We start from the raw sequence: 13173 nt of genomic DNA, 5'->3' as shown, positions 1-13173 counted from the left end.
GAACACTCTATTTTCCGATCTTCTATAGCTCAATAGATTACCAACTCAAGATTTTGCTAGAACTCAGCAAGGTAAAGAAACGTTGATGGATCATGGATAGCCAGAGATTGAGAGCTCATCATGCATGGCGCCATGCTGCGTTTAACGATGTATAATTAGTATTTTGTTTTGTTACTTTGACTTGCGGTATAAATCTACGAACATAAATTGTATTATCTGCTAAATGGAATTATGCAGAAGTTGGCAAAAATATATTAAGATATATGTCATAATTCACTCATATGCAAAGCAAGTCTTGGGTAACAACATTATCAATTTTAGGAATGACTCGATATGAAAACATCAGCTAATCCCATCTAAATGGAAGAAGGTGATGACATTATGCGGTTGATCAGCAAATCAACCATTGTTTGCGAAGAGCCTCCTTTCTTGATACACAAGGTTGCTTTGTCCTTGAGATCATTTGCTCTTCGCCTCATCTCTCCACCTTCTTCCCCACGGAACAACTTTATAATACCCCTCTCGATGTTTCCCCTCTCCAACTTGCCCTCTAACTCGAATCCTACCTTCCACACCTGCTCGACATACCTGGCATTTATCATTTGGTCAGCAAAATGAGGTCTACATATCATCGGAACACCCTCGCATATGCTCTCCAACGTTGAGTTCCAGCCATTATGGGTCCAAAAGCCACCAACGGCTTGGTGTCCAAGAACATCTTGTTGTGGGGCCCAGTTCACCACCATTCCCCTACCTCGTGTCTCTTCCTCAAAGCCGTCAGGTAGGCCTACTTTCCCTGAACCCTGAACGGCATCAGGCCTGATCACCCAAAGAAATGGCAAGCGGCTATTGGCCAAGCCCCATGCAGTCTCCACTAGCTCTTCCTGACCCATGGATGCCAAGCTCCCAAGGCTCACGAACAAAACAGATTCTGCCTCTTGCTTGTCCAGCCAATCCAAACAAGTTTTATCTGGAGACAACAAGCTGCTCTGGGCACCTGAAGATATCTTGTAAAGAGGACCAATTGCATACACTGGGACACCCACGCCATCGATGATCTTTTGGATGTCGACATCTTCGAGGTCAGTGAAGGTGTTGAGGATGACACCTGAAGAACACTTCGCCGATTCCACAATGCGCTCTAGGCAGGTGGTCATCGTTTCATGTGGAGTTGTGGTTGAGAAGATCATGTCTTGAAGCCGGAGTGGTGGGAGATCATCTAGTGGCATGTTCAGTTGCGAATGGTCTGAAATTTTGGTAAGAAAATAATCAGCTGTTGCGTGATATATGTGAGGATGCATGTGTATTATTTCAAAACTTAGCACCTTAAATGTGCATCTAGTTTTATGTGAAAACTAGTGCTTTAGTAGGTGACTAATTGTGGTTGTGTTCAGTAGTGTGCATATGTGAATGCGACAAGTAATGCATATTTATAAAATGATGCACATTAATTCACAGGTAGCTATTTTTACTTTGATTTTCCGGCCTCCATCTTAATGCTAGTCACTAGAAATGCATGTATCTACATTTAATTTAGTTATAGATACATTCATTTTATTCATTTCTAGGATAAGTAGATGTGTTGATGCTTAGGGATTGCTTTTGCATGCATTTTCCTTTCTTTTTAGGATTCATCCTTGAGGCTTGCAATCAGCCGACTTATCATATCCCCCTTTCAATTGTAATGCTTCTTGGTTTCTGCTATTTATTTGTTGGAGTCGGATCTCAGTAGTAAGTAGTAAGTACAATGTCAAAACTCAAGAAACTAGTACTTTCTTTTACTCAGCGTCGTTTCCTTACCCGTTGTGCTGTACTGCTGTAGTTGTCACTTCGTGAGATTAACTGCCTTGATTGATTCCTAGCTTTTGGCCTGGGCCCATTACGGCATTGGTTGGAAATGGCTTTGTTGTTTCATGGACCAAAGCTGAGATTAGTATTTTTCTTGTACATGATCCTATTGTTTGTTTCGCCAAATATTTTCCCATTATCATGAAAATCAAAAGAAAGTATATTTTTTCACCTCCCGAATATATCATTGTGGAGCGTTAACCCTCCGAAGTGAAATTTGTTCCAATTTACATCCTCAAAAATACAGTACGACAAAAAATACACACTTGTAGTCTGTTTTCGAGCTAATTAATGTGCGTAAATGCTTAATAAGCTGAACCGGCGCACCCTCGTGCAAGCATATGATATTACACACATGACGATGGATGGGGACCGCGCGGTAGTAGGTGTGGTTGTGCGCAAGGTACGGTGTAAGAATTAGCTACATGCATGTGCTGATGTTATCTAATTTTATTTCATCTTTTTTTTTCAAAAATCTACAACTTTTTAACCGAGAGTCGGAACGAAAATCCGTTTTCATTGCTAGGTTTCTTGGGACGAGCGCTTTAAAACAAGATCCCATATGTATGTTCTGATGACTTTTTTCAAAAGAAACTTTTGTTCTAAATGAGGCAACTTTAGGGCTAAATATATACAGGCAACTTCCTTGCACCATGTGTATTAGTGAATAGCCAACTTCATAGTTTTTGAAGGCAACTTGAAAAAACAATGATAAGCAATTCCATAGTATTATACGCAACTAATTTGCAAAGTTAGAAAACTAATTACCAATGTCAGACGACTAGACATCAATCGTAGGCAACTGATAAATTAGGATAATGTTAGTAAAATTGATAGGTACGCATAGTGTAGTGAAATAGCTTGTATCTAACGCTAAGTCGCTTCATGTTTTCTGTGATTTTCTCATTTTTACACAAATCAACCTACTATGCAGTCTTACTAGGCAAAAAAGAAGAAGTTGCTTCTCAATAACACTAAAGTTTCCTCCATTGCATCCAAAGTTGTCCACAAAACAAGTTCGATGAAACATATCCATACATGATCTAGTGTTGAAAAACTCGTCGTGAGAAACCTAACAGTGAAAACGGTTCTGAATTTGAATACTCAAATCAAAAGTTAAGAATTTTTAAGTTTTTGATACCCCACATTAATGCACATGGGAGAAGATTTTGGCTAGTATATTTTTCGTGAACACATTAATTAATGCACATTAGGATATCGTTTTCTAAAACGATGGTCTGCTCAATTGAATGAATGAGCGCGGGCGCTCGCTAGCTGTGTCCATTAATGTGGCATCGATTTTGTGTGAGGCACAAGTTATTGTCTAGTTAACGTGGGAGCTGTGATACCATCGCTTAGTAGTCCTTTTCAGGTGCAATTGGATTGCTTCACATTTGTACCATAATAATTCTGTGTAATTTTGATTTATTTTATATATACAGCTTAACACTGCAATTAACTTTTTTGTATGAAGAAATATTTTATGTCATCTAGGATAAAATTATCCGTAGAAGTGTTTTCTTTGCTTTATTGTATATGAATTCTATATGGGGTTCTTCGTGTTGCAAGGGTAGGAAGAACTGTGACCAAATACATTTTGTTATCAAGGCAACTTAATGGGAACAAAAGCTAAAACAGTTTCTACAAGAATCCTTGCTTTCCTCTTGTTATGAGCTTGCTTATAGAAATATCAGGATAAAGACAGTGCACAAGATTGATCCAATAGAGAAGTTTAAGAGAAAACGGAGTCACCTATCGACCAGTTATGTTGTAAAATTTACTATTTTTTCATGTATGCTGTCAGAGGTTTCTAAACAGTTGGAATTGTAAAACTTTGGCACTTACTTTTCAACAAATATACTTGTATAAAACTATAAATGATAGGATCTCTAGATTTTCTTGTAGATAATATATCCTTAAATGCTTAAATAGATGTATTATTTTTATTTATTTGTTAATATTTGACAAATATATTTCGAAGTTAAGTATTTTCATTTAAAAAATTTAATTGCTACTTTCTTTCTCTTCTCCAAAATAGTAGTCAGTTTTATTCTGAACTTTTTATATGTACAACTGAGCTGTATTGTTTTTTCATCCTAACAAAAGAAACTGTCAGCTTTCTTCTTTTTCTCAATTGAGCTGTGCATTCTTCAGTAATCGAAAGAGCATATCTCATAACTCGATTGATTGAGATCCAGTGACTTGCTAGTAACCAGTCATGAGTGAATAGTATGGTGAGTTGCCCCACTCTCTACATCGTCCGATTAAAAATCTATAGACAGATATGTGCGAACAGCATCGGAGCTACAGTGTTTGGTCTATATGAACTCATCTTTTTTCGAAAAGGAGGTTAATCACGCGGCCTCTGCATCAATCGATGCATGCAGCCATCTTTATTAATTATTCCGCAAAGGCCTGATAAGAACATACATCAATCCATCCGAAACCACCACTCACACCTAGAAACTCAATAATGTGGAGTGCTCTCACTCCACATATCTAAAACTGGTGTCGTCGTCAATCCATCCATATAAATTATCGGGATCAACAACCGGTGCAACAGATCTAAAGCGCACACACACGTTTTAGAAGCCGCCGTCATCATCGGCCCAGTGACCCATCTTCAGGAGAGAGATCCGCATCATCCTTGCCAGCCCGAACACTCGTCGACGCCACCACGGCGCCCAATGGCGCCACCGCCCTGCGCTCATCCGTTCAGACGCGAAGATTCTGGAAGAACTGTCGTGTGTAGCACCTGTCAAACCAGGCATGACTCAGCGTGCAACTGTCGGTCAGGCATGACTTGACAACTCCACTAAAACTCCATGCAAGACGAAGCTGCTCCACCTCCAGCCTCTATCATCCAGCGCTGCTCCACAAACGATGCTCCCAAGAGAGAAACGGCACTACGGTACCGCCATCGTCCGATCTGGAAGACCAAATCCTAGGGTTTCCCTAGAAGCAGTGCCCACCACCAGCAACCGAGAAGGAGCCATACAGTGCCCACCACCACTCAGCCCTCAAGGCGACGCCTTCAGGAAGGTCACGGCGTCAAGGACGTCACCGCCACCCACTGGAGTTAGGGTTTTCACCCGAGAGGCAGGGAGGTGGGAAGTGGAGGAGCACACGTAGACCGACATCTCCAAGAAGAATAGTGGCGCCATTGAGCGTCGGCGGCGGCACGACCGGGGCTGACCAAGGGGTTTTCCCCAATCTGAATCTCCTCCACCAACTTCATCCACGACCACACCGACACCGCTAGGAACCCGCGGAAGAGAAGCACACCAATCAAGGCCAATGAACAACGACCTGATCAGGCGCCGGCCGCCAGAGCAGCCCCACCCGCACCTACCTGACCATGTCGGACCAAGCCGCCACAAGCCAACTCACCGGAGCCACCACCACGTCGGAGCCTCGACCACACCAGAACGGAGCAGAAGCAGCCAACCCACACCGCCACGGCCCTCGCCGTGAGAGCCGCCCGCAGGACAGACCCCCGCCACCACCGGTACCCCCGCACGCGCCTCCATTCACCCCACTGCCCAAAGCCTGGCCAGCACGTCGGCACCCACCAGCACCAGCTCGCAGCCGTGCCGCAACGCCTGACATCTGTGCTACGCCAACGCCAGAGAGGGCGACGCCGCATCGGCCCTCAGTTCGCGGGGGAACAAAGAAATCCCCGCCGGTGCCGGCTCCGGTCGGGCTTTGCTTGGTCGAGCCTCGTGGCGCCGGTGAGGGACGGAAGGGGGCCGGGTGGGGGACCTGACAGCGGCCTAGGTTTTCCCCCGGTCGCCTGGCGGGGGCGACCGGAGGATACGATCCTTGAGGTATACTTATGGATGTTTTGTATTTCTATGTGAATTCATCTACAGCATATTTTGCTACAGTGTCCACGTGCAGTACTATTGCTGCAGTACTTGATCTGATCTGTTCATCTTCCATCCAACAGGGTATCCTGGATGAGAAGGCCGGGCAACAGGGCTGCACATGAGTTAACAAAAGTAGGCAAGCTGTTAGATTTACGTAAGGGCACCGCTCTGCGTCGGCGTACCGGCGTAAGCGCTCCCGCCGGTCGTTTGATCTGACTGCGATAGCCATCAGATCTGGCATCTCGTCCCCGCTCTGCGTCGGCGCACGGCTCCGCGCGCCTCCAACCTCCTGCCCCACGAGCACCCCATCTCTTTCCCCCATCGTCGCCGCTCGTCACCGTAGACGCTCGTGCGTGCACAGGCTTGTCCCCCTGAACTCCGGCTTAAAGCTTTTTTCACTTTGGTTGAAACTTTTTCCATGTCGCTTGAAGTTTTTCCACATAGGTTGAAGCTTTTTTCATGTCGCTTGAAGCTTTTTGCTGGTTGTAGCAAAAATGACAGTCTTTTTTTGTTGGTCTGTGGTTGAAGCTTTTCAAACATATGGTTGAAGCTTTTGTGTCAATGATTGCATCTTTTTATGTTTCGCTATCGCGGGTTGAAGCTTTTTATATCGTCGGTTGAAGTTTTTTTCTAGCCGGTTGAAACTTTTTTCATCACCGGTTACAGCATTCATGGTTTGCATTGTGGGTGGCCCTTGATTCCCCTCGTCTCTTGTTGAAGCTTTCGACAATGCCGGTTGTAGCGTTTTTTATCGCCGATTTAAAGGTTTTTCGTCGCCGGTTGCAACATCGTCGTCTTTGTCATAGCTTTTCGTCTCCAACACCGGTGGCATCTGATGCGATTCCATGATGGCCGGCGGGAAGAGATCCAACAGGGGAGGCACGCTGATTTGAAGAAACACCGCAGATTTGCTCGACGGAGGCAGGGACCGGCAATGTCGACGGCAACAGCGGAGGGGCGCGCGGGGGAAGTACGCTAGGGGGTGACGACGGCCTGCGCAATGGAAAACACGTGATCCGTGCAGATCAAACGAACACGATGCGTCCGGTTAAAACGGTTCAAAGGACGCGCCGTGTATACCTAAGTCTTGGCTTCAAGAGTCTCCGATGAGATTCCGAACCATGGCTAAGAAATAAAGGGGGCTACTTTTTCTTAAAAGAAGCAGTGCTACCAGATTCTACTTGTCTCCATGTTAACTTTGGCGATGCGGAAAGCGGTGCTAACTCTTAACTGTTTATCTGTCAGTATACTGTACTTATTTATTTGTCAGGTAGAGGCAAGTACCTTTTGGCGGTAGGAGGCCCTTGTCGCAGAGCGCCGGGAAGGCCATGTAGGCCGCGAGGCAGGCGGCGCCACCCGTGCGCAGCACCAGCGTCGGCACGCCGAGCCGGCCGGCGACCACCTGCATGCCCCGGAGGTTGGAGTCCAGCACCAGGCACGCCGGCCGCGCTCCCTCCTCCTCCTCCTCCTCCAGCAGCACCTCCTCGCGGAGGCAGTCTTGGAAAGCTCCTTGGAGGCGCTCGTTGATGCGCAGCAGCGCCCCGGCGAAGTCGCCGTCGCTGCCGGTGGGAACGAGGTCGGCAGCCGGCACACCGGCGCCGACGGGCACAAAGCGGTACCCCGCCACAGGGTCCGGTGCATTGAAGGCGGCGTGGAAGACGGTGATGTGGAAGCCCCGGGCGTGCAGCACGTCGGCCAGCTGCAGCATCGGGTTGAGGTGGCCTTGGAACGGCAGCGGGAACAGCAGCACCCGCCGGGTGCCACCGCTCGCCGGAGCCGGAGCCTTCTCCGCCGCCGCGTTGGCCACCATGACTCTTGTTAGGTAGGAGGAGGAGTGCCTGATTGCTGATGGAGATATGGAGCCATATGGTATAGCGTTGGGCTTTATTATACTGTACTCCTAGAGAAGAAGACTAGAGAACGTGAGCATTATTTGGATGGATTTGGACCGGATTGGGTCGAAATAAACGAGGATCGTGGGATTAATGGCCGCATTGAATGGTTAGAGCGGGAGAGAATGGATGGATGGATGGATACGGGATGCCAGCACGAGGATTCGAGTGCCTGGTTTGTTTTAGGGACACTAGTGCAATGCACGTAATCACTTCATAATAATTTACTACTACATGACAAAAGTCTAGTTGTCTTGTGTCAAAATAGACCATCTTCATATTACCATTCGTGTGTTAAGTTAGAACTTCTCTATATTATCACCAACCTCTTTCAAATATTTGATTTTCTTCCTCGTGGTGCTTGTAGCCTTGTTGCTAGAGTGATTGTGGCAATCACACTCATTGAAGTAAGACCTCTTACACCAGTCCTTCCACAACTCCACCCACGCAAGGCATGCGATGCACAAGGGGGACATTTGACATCACCTGACGGATCTCATCACATGTGTTCGTCGTCTTTCTAGCATGACAAGTGCCCAAGTGAAGCCCTCCCATTGTCCCCTCACAATGTTATCGCCGATGGCGCTCATGTGAGCACGCCTCCCTATTATAATCATGTACCATGTTGATCTCACCATCAATCCCTAGTTCTCACCTTGCTGCTGAATCTTGCCAGTTTTGCGATCAAATGGGTTCCTAGACGGGCAATCCAATCATCACCGGTCGACGTCTCACGCAGGCCATGCACAAATTAGCCACCAACAATCCTGGTGTATCTCAACGACACTACCGAGAAAAAGGGAGCCGTGGGTGCTAACTATTTCGGTGTTGATTTGGTCACCATAGTAATTCAGTGGCCAAAATTATAATTCACATGTGTACAGACTATACTTTCAAGTATGTTGGCCAAAAATTCTGACTGCACTTACAACACAACTTACAACACAGAACAACCCAACAATCACGTACACACGCATATACCAAACAACTCTCTTCACTGCCATATCTTTCCCCTACCCTATTTTGCATCTTCTATTCTGGTGCTTGATGCCACTAATAGACAATTCCTTACGTGCATCTCTATCTTTCGATGCTCGCTGCCACCAGTATGTTGTCGCAAACCAGGCCACCTAGAAGAAAAATATGTCACCTGCAAGGTTGTTCAGTATTATGAAATACAATTGTGCATACACGTAACACTAACCATGGCAGCTCATGAATAAGAACAAGGAATGACACTGAGCATGGACAATTTCACCATCTCTGGGCGTGAAAAACAGATTAAAAAAAGTAATCTCGCTACAGCACCTCACCCATAAAGATTTCAGGTTCATCAATTGTGTTCAATTCTATAGTAAGCTAGCATGGATGCCTTGAGACTAAAACTTTAAAATGAAAATGAAGAGAACCAACATCTAAAAATAATATGGGCAACTTGCAATGCAGGAAAGCATGATTATAGTTTGTCTATATCATGTTATCCTTGTACGAACACCATGGTAAAAAGAATGAACCTATAGAAATCACTGATGAATATTCTAGCATTATGGAATGATATAACATACTTAAATTTTGTGTAGCTCATATTAACACATCTGATTCAGATATCAAATCATTGACCCCAAAAAGATGAAACTTGAGCTATGTCATAATTTGTAGGGGTATTTTTAAATTCTCCAATTGACATGCCAATAATGCACAGACATAGAAAAATAAAGTATAGTGGCTACAAAAAATATGGGCAAGCTTGCAATGCACGTGCTTGCGGCAGGAAGAAGATCTAACTTACTCCGTGGTCTATAGTAGCAATGCAGATTAACAATATATGACGCTGAGACATTTGCTTAATTAGATAAATTGCATAACAAGAAAATAAGGTGACATGTGTAGTAAGCATTGTGTACCACATCAGTAATGGAACCTGCAGAATGCATCCTGAACAATAAGTTTCTGTCAAGCAAAGTAGCCTCCGTTGTATACAATTTCCAAATCTACAGTGATAGTACTGTCGAGCAAAGTAGCCTCCATTGTCTTTCCCATTAATATCAAAAGCAATACTTGTCCAAGTCCTGGCACACATCGTACACTCGCCGACTTCACCTGTGATGTGCCTCAGATAGTATTTGATGCGACCTTTCATAATATCTTGCAAAATTAACTTTTTTGTATTAAAAAAAAGAACTCAAACAATTCATGTTTTTACGTGCTATCAAGGTAGCCCTTGCCTCTTGTATATAGAAGAGATTGCTTTAGTTGATATCAATTCAGTGACTTCTTTCTAGACTTCTTTCTAGAACAAGCATCCATCGAGTTCGAACCCATCATTAATAACAAAAAAAATCTAAACTCCCTTTCCTAGAGAGTAGTTCAATTCGTTGTTGGAAAAATGTAGCATATCATCAAAGGAGTGGTTGTTCATGTCACCTCTACTTATAGAAAATACCACGTTCCTCCTTAGACATCTAGTTTGCCTTTTCTATTAACGACAATTCTCATAAATATCGAGAGAGAAGTTAATTAGCACATACCACCATAAGCCCATGTAGTACAAGAGGAGCCGTGATGATGTAGGGTACGCTCGAGTGCTCTTTAGAGGCTTATGATGCTAAAGAAGGCATATCTTGAGAAAGAACAATGCCAAATTGCATGAGAACCCATGTCTTACTGTGCGATATATGCATTAGAATAAAATAGAGCCAATGGTGACATCTTCAGTTGTATGCATTTTAGAACTACAAATCCTCCGTCACGGGAAAGAAAATATGGACTGACAATAACACAAGATGCTTCAGTTTTGCACTTGACAATAGGTAGATGTTGTAAATATCAAAAAATTATATTTACTAAGGTCTCTGTGAGTAAGATTATTAGTTCCGTCCATAATCATATAGAAATATTTTGAATTAGCTTCCAGTAAGAAACATAGTAACATGTGTAAGTTTGAATTTATGGAAACATTTTTAAAATATGACTGTTCATGACTATGACTAAGATTATTACTTCAGTCCATATAGAAATATCTTGAATTAGCTTCTAGTGAGAAATGTAGTAACATGTGTAAGTTTGCATTTACGTAAACATTTGCAGCAAAATATGACTGTTCATGCCTTTGTATTATTTAGAACGCATTAGCTACTGAATTGTTGAACTTACTCTATGGATTGAAGAATATTAATATCTGCCTTAGAAGGAGAAGTTTTCCATATAAATTATGTCCTCCTGTTATTGTATAGAGTTGCAAAAATAACTCATAAATTTGTTCCAAAGCATTCTCACATTTAGGATTCATGATGCGCGTACTACAAATTTATTATGAGGAACAAGAAACCGCAATACCTGTTCTTTCCAATTAACTTGCAGAGTTGTTCTTTCCAATTAACTGAAATTACACCAACGAATTTCGGTTAAAAGCTGTCCTCTTGCATGAACCTGAACTGAAGCTGTCCCGCTAAAATATGTTTTAGCATACTCTGAACCTAAATTTAGCTAAAACATCCATCTCAGCACTATTTTAGCTAATCCTGCAACACAAATGCTAAAACATCCATCAGTTTTAATTTAGGTTCAGAGTATACAACAACAACCAACAAACAAGGCTTGGTTGTTGTTTGTTGGTTGTTGTTGTATACTCTGAACGTTTGTTGGTTGTTGTTGTATACTCTGAACCTAAATTAAAACTGATGGATGTTTTAGCATTTTTGTTGCAGGATTAGCTAAAATAGTGCTGAGATGGATGGAAGAACCCTTAAGTTTGTTGTACCTCTTTTTGAAAAAAAATATCCGGAAGCTTGCATCATCTTCTTGTGGCAGAAAACCTTGGAGACACACTCATTGGTGAGATGAGAAATTCCAAAGTGGTATAATTTGACTACTCATGGTACAATTTGACCAGCCACAGGACCAGATCAGTTAACCTACTGCATTTAGTCTGAAAAACAAGGTACAAATGTTTTTGCAAAATGACATGATATTTTAATTGAATTTTGGAAGTAGACAACAACTAAATTCAGTGGAGGAGCAATGCTAAGAGTTTGGCAGTAGACAGTTAACTGAAACTGTTGATAATTTAACTGAATTTTAACAATCTGGTGATATTTTAACTGAATTTTGACAAGAAAGTTACAAAGTCTGGCCATTTACAAAATCTAACTTCATTTTGCTCTAGCTGAACCAGATCATATTCTCAAATTGTAGTCCAGTAATTAACACAATACTCCAATGAACCAGATATGATTCCTCTTGATACTTTTTTTTGTGGAGTACTCCAAACTGGAGCAATTCCACCAGTACCAAAACTGAATTTTGTACTCCAAACTTTCATAATTTGTGGAGTACTCCAAACTGGAGTAATTCCACCAGTACAAAACAGTACTCTAAACTTGCTTTCATACATCATGTTTAGTGACTGCATATGTTAAGTGACTTCACAGTTTGACAGTTAGAAAAGTACAATGACTGTGTATGTTCAAAACTGGATGAACTGCGTGTTATCAATAATTCATCTAGAAAAACATTCAATTTCACTGACTATCAATTTCACCATATGGCATTCAAAATTTCAGTACCTATCCCAGCAGCAGCAGGCGGGGGCTCTGGAGGAAACCAAGGACGCCGGTCAGGCAGACAGAAGCAGAGGCGACCCCCAGCAGCAGCAGAAGCAGAGGCGGAAGAAGACAGCAGGACCAAAAGAGGCGGAAGAAGGCAGACAGAAGCAGAGGCGACCCCCATCTGCACGAACAGCGCAGCCGCGCTGCCGTACAGACAGAGCACCCGCTTGTTCGGGTCGTCCGGGCGCACGGCCGCGTTGCCGGACGGCTGGGGCACCAGCCTTTTCGGCTCCTCCACCCGTGCCACCGCGGACAGGCGACGGGCGGGGCGAGCAGGCGATGGGCGGGGCGAGCAGGCGGAGGGGCGGGGCGAGCAGGCGACGGGCGGGGCGAGCAGGCGGAGGAGCGGGGCGAGCAGGCGACGGGCGGGGCGAGCAGGCGGAGGGGCGGGGCGAGCAGGCAGAGGGGCGGGGCTGAGCAGGCGAGAGGCGGCGGGCGGGGCGAACTGGCGACGGGCGGGGCGAGCAAGCGGAGGGGCGGGGCTGAGCGGGGGAGAGGCGGCGGGCAGGGCGAGCGGGCGGGTGCGGAGAGGGGAGGGGAGGAGAGAGGAGGCGGGGCTGAGCGGTTTACTCGGCGAAGAGAACGTGCGAGGTGTAGCCACTCGTGGGAATTCCCCGCTTCGCGGTGTTAACGAAGGATTTCGTTAACGACGAGTTTAGACCATTGATTGTATGATTAAACGGTTCAGATCTTAAGTTGGATCTGCCTTTTCGTGCTTTTAATAGTAGGGATGCGTCATTTCCTTTATATATAAAACAAGGGGCACCAGCTGACGGGTTTGTTTTATGGATACTCGTCTGAAGTATGATAGAAGCGTCTCAAACCGTCTGTCTCGGGGGCCATGATTCTTGTGTTAATAATGTTGGGGCTTATATATCTCAGTCGTGTTGGTTACGCACTTGATTCAAGGAAAAGCTAACAGTCTGATCGACATGATCCTAACCAACACGCGTGCAC

The 13173-nt window shown here is 44.5% G+C and overlaps 1 protein-coding gene and 1 long non-coding RNA gene across 4 annotated transcripts; both read right to left on the bottom strand.

Annotated features, from left to right (window-relative positions):
- Positions 1 to 236: 236 nt before the first annotated feature.
- Positions 237 to 7603, bottom strand: LOC123441054 (DIMBOA UDP-glucosyltransferase BX8-like). The gene is made up of 2 exons (XM_045117578.1): positions 7002 to 7603; positions 237 to 1246 (listed from the first exon to the last, which is right to left on the bottom strand). The coding sequence occupies exons 1-2, from the start codon at positions 7525 to 7527 to the stop codon at positions 357 to 359; spliced, it is 1416 nt and encodes a 471-aa protein (XP_044973513.1). The 5' UTR covers positions 7528 to 7603; the 3' UTR covers positions 237 to 356.
- Positions 7604 to 9621: 2018 nt separating this feature from the next.
- LOC123441053 lies at positions 9622 to 12330 on the bottom strand. 3 transcript variants are annotated; one of them, XR_006630397.1, is made up of 5 exons: positions 12175 to 12330; positions 10946 to 11537; positions 10763 to 10828; positions 10138 to 10229; positions 9622 to 9754 (listed from the first exon to the last, which is right to left on the bottom strand). It is a non-coding gene; the product is annotated as an uncharacterized LOC123441053 (long non-coding RNA). The 3 variants fall into 3 exon arrangements; XR_006630396.1 differs by lacking the exon at positions 12175 to 12330 and having other exon boundaries at positions 10946 to 11590; XR_006630398.1 differs by lacking the exons at positions 10763 to 10828; positions 12175 to 12330 and having other exon boundaries at positions 10946 to 11590.
- Between the last annotated feature and the right edge of the window lie 843 nt (positions 12331 to 13173).

This window comes from Hordeum vulgare, chromosome 3H, assembly GCF_904849725.1.
Source record: "Hordeum vulgare subsp. vulgare chromosome 3H, MorexV3_pseudomolecules_assembly, whole genome shotgun sequence".
NCBI lineage: Eukaryota > Viridiplantae > Streptophyta > Magnoliopsida > Poales > Poaceae > Hordeum > Hordeum vulgare.
Note: the sequence above shows the minus strand (reverse complement) of the source record. Positions and strands in the feature narration are given on the sequence as shown.

Bases quoted from the DNA above. Each gene is read 5' to 3' on its own strand.
- LOC123441054 (XM_045117578.1), bottom strand. From the start codon at position 7,527: ATGGTGGCCAACGCGGCGGCGGAGAAGGCTCCGGCTCCGGCGAGCGGT. The intron at 1,247-7,001 runs GTACTTGCCTCT...CCAAAATTTCAG, and splicing joins GGGCCTCCTACCGCCAAAAG to ACCATTCGCAACTGAACATG.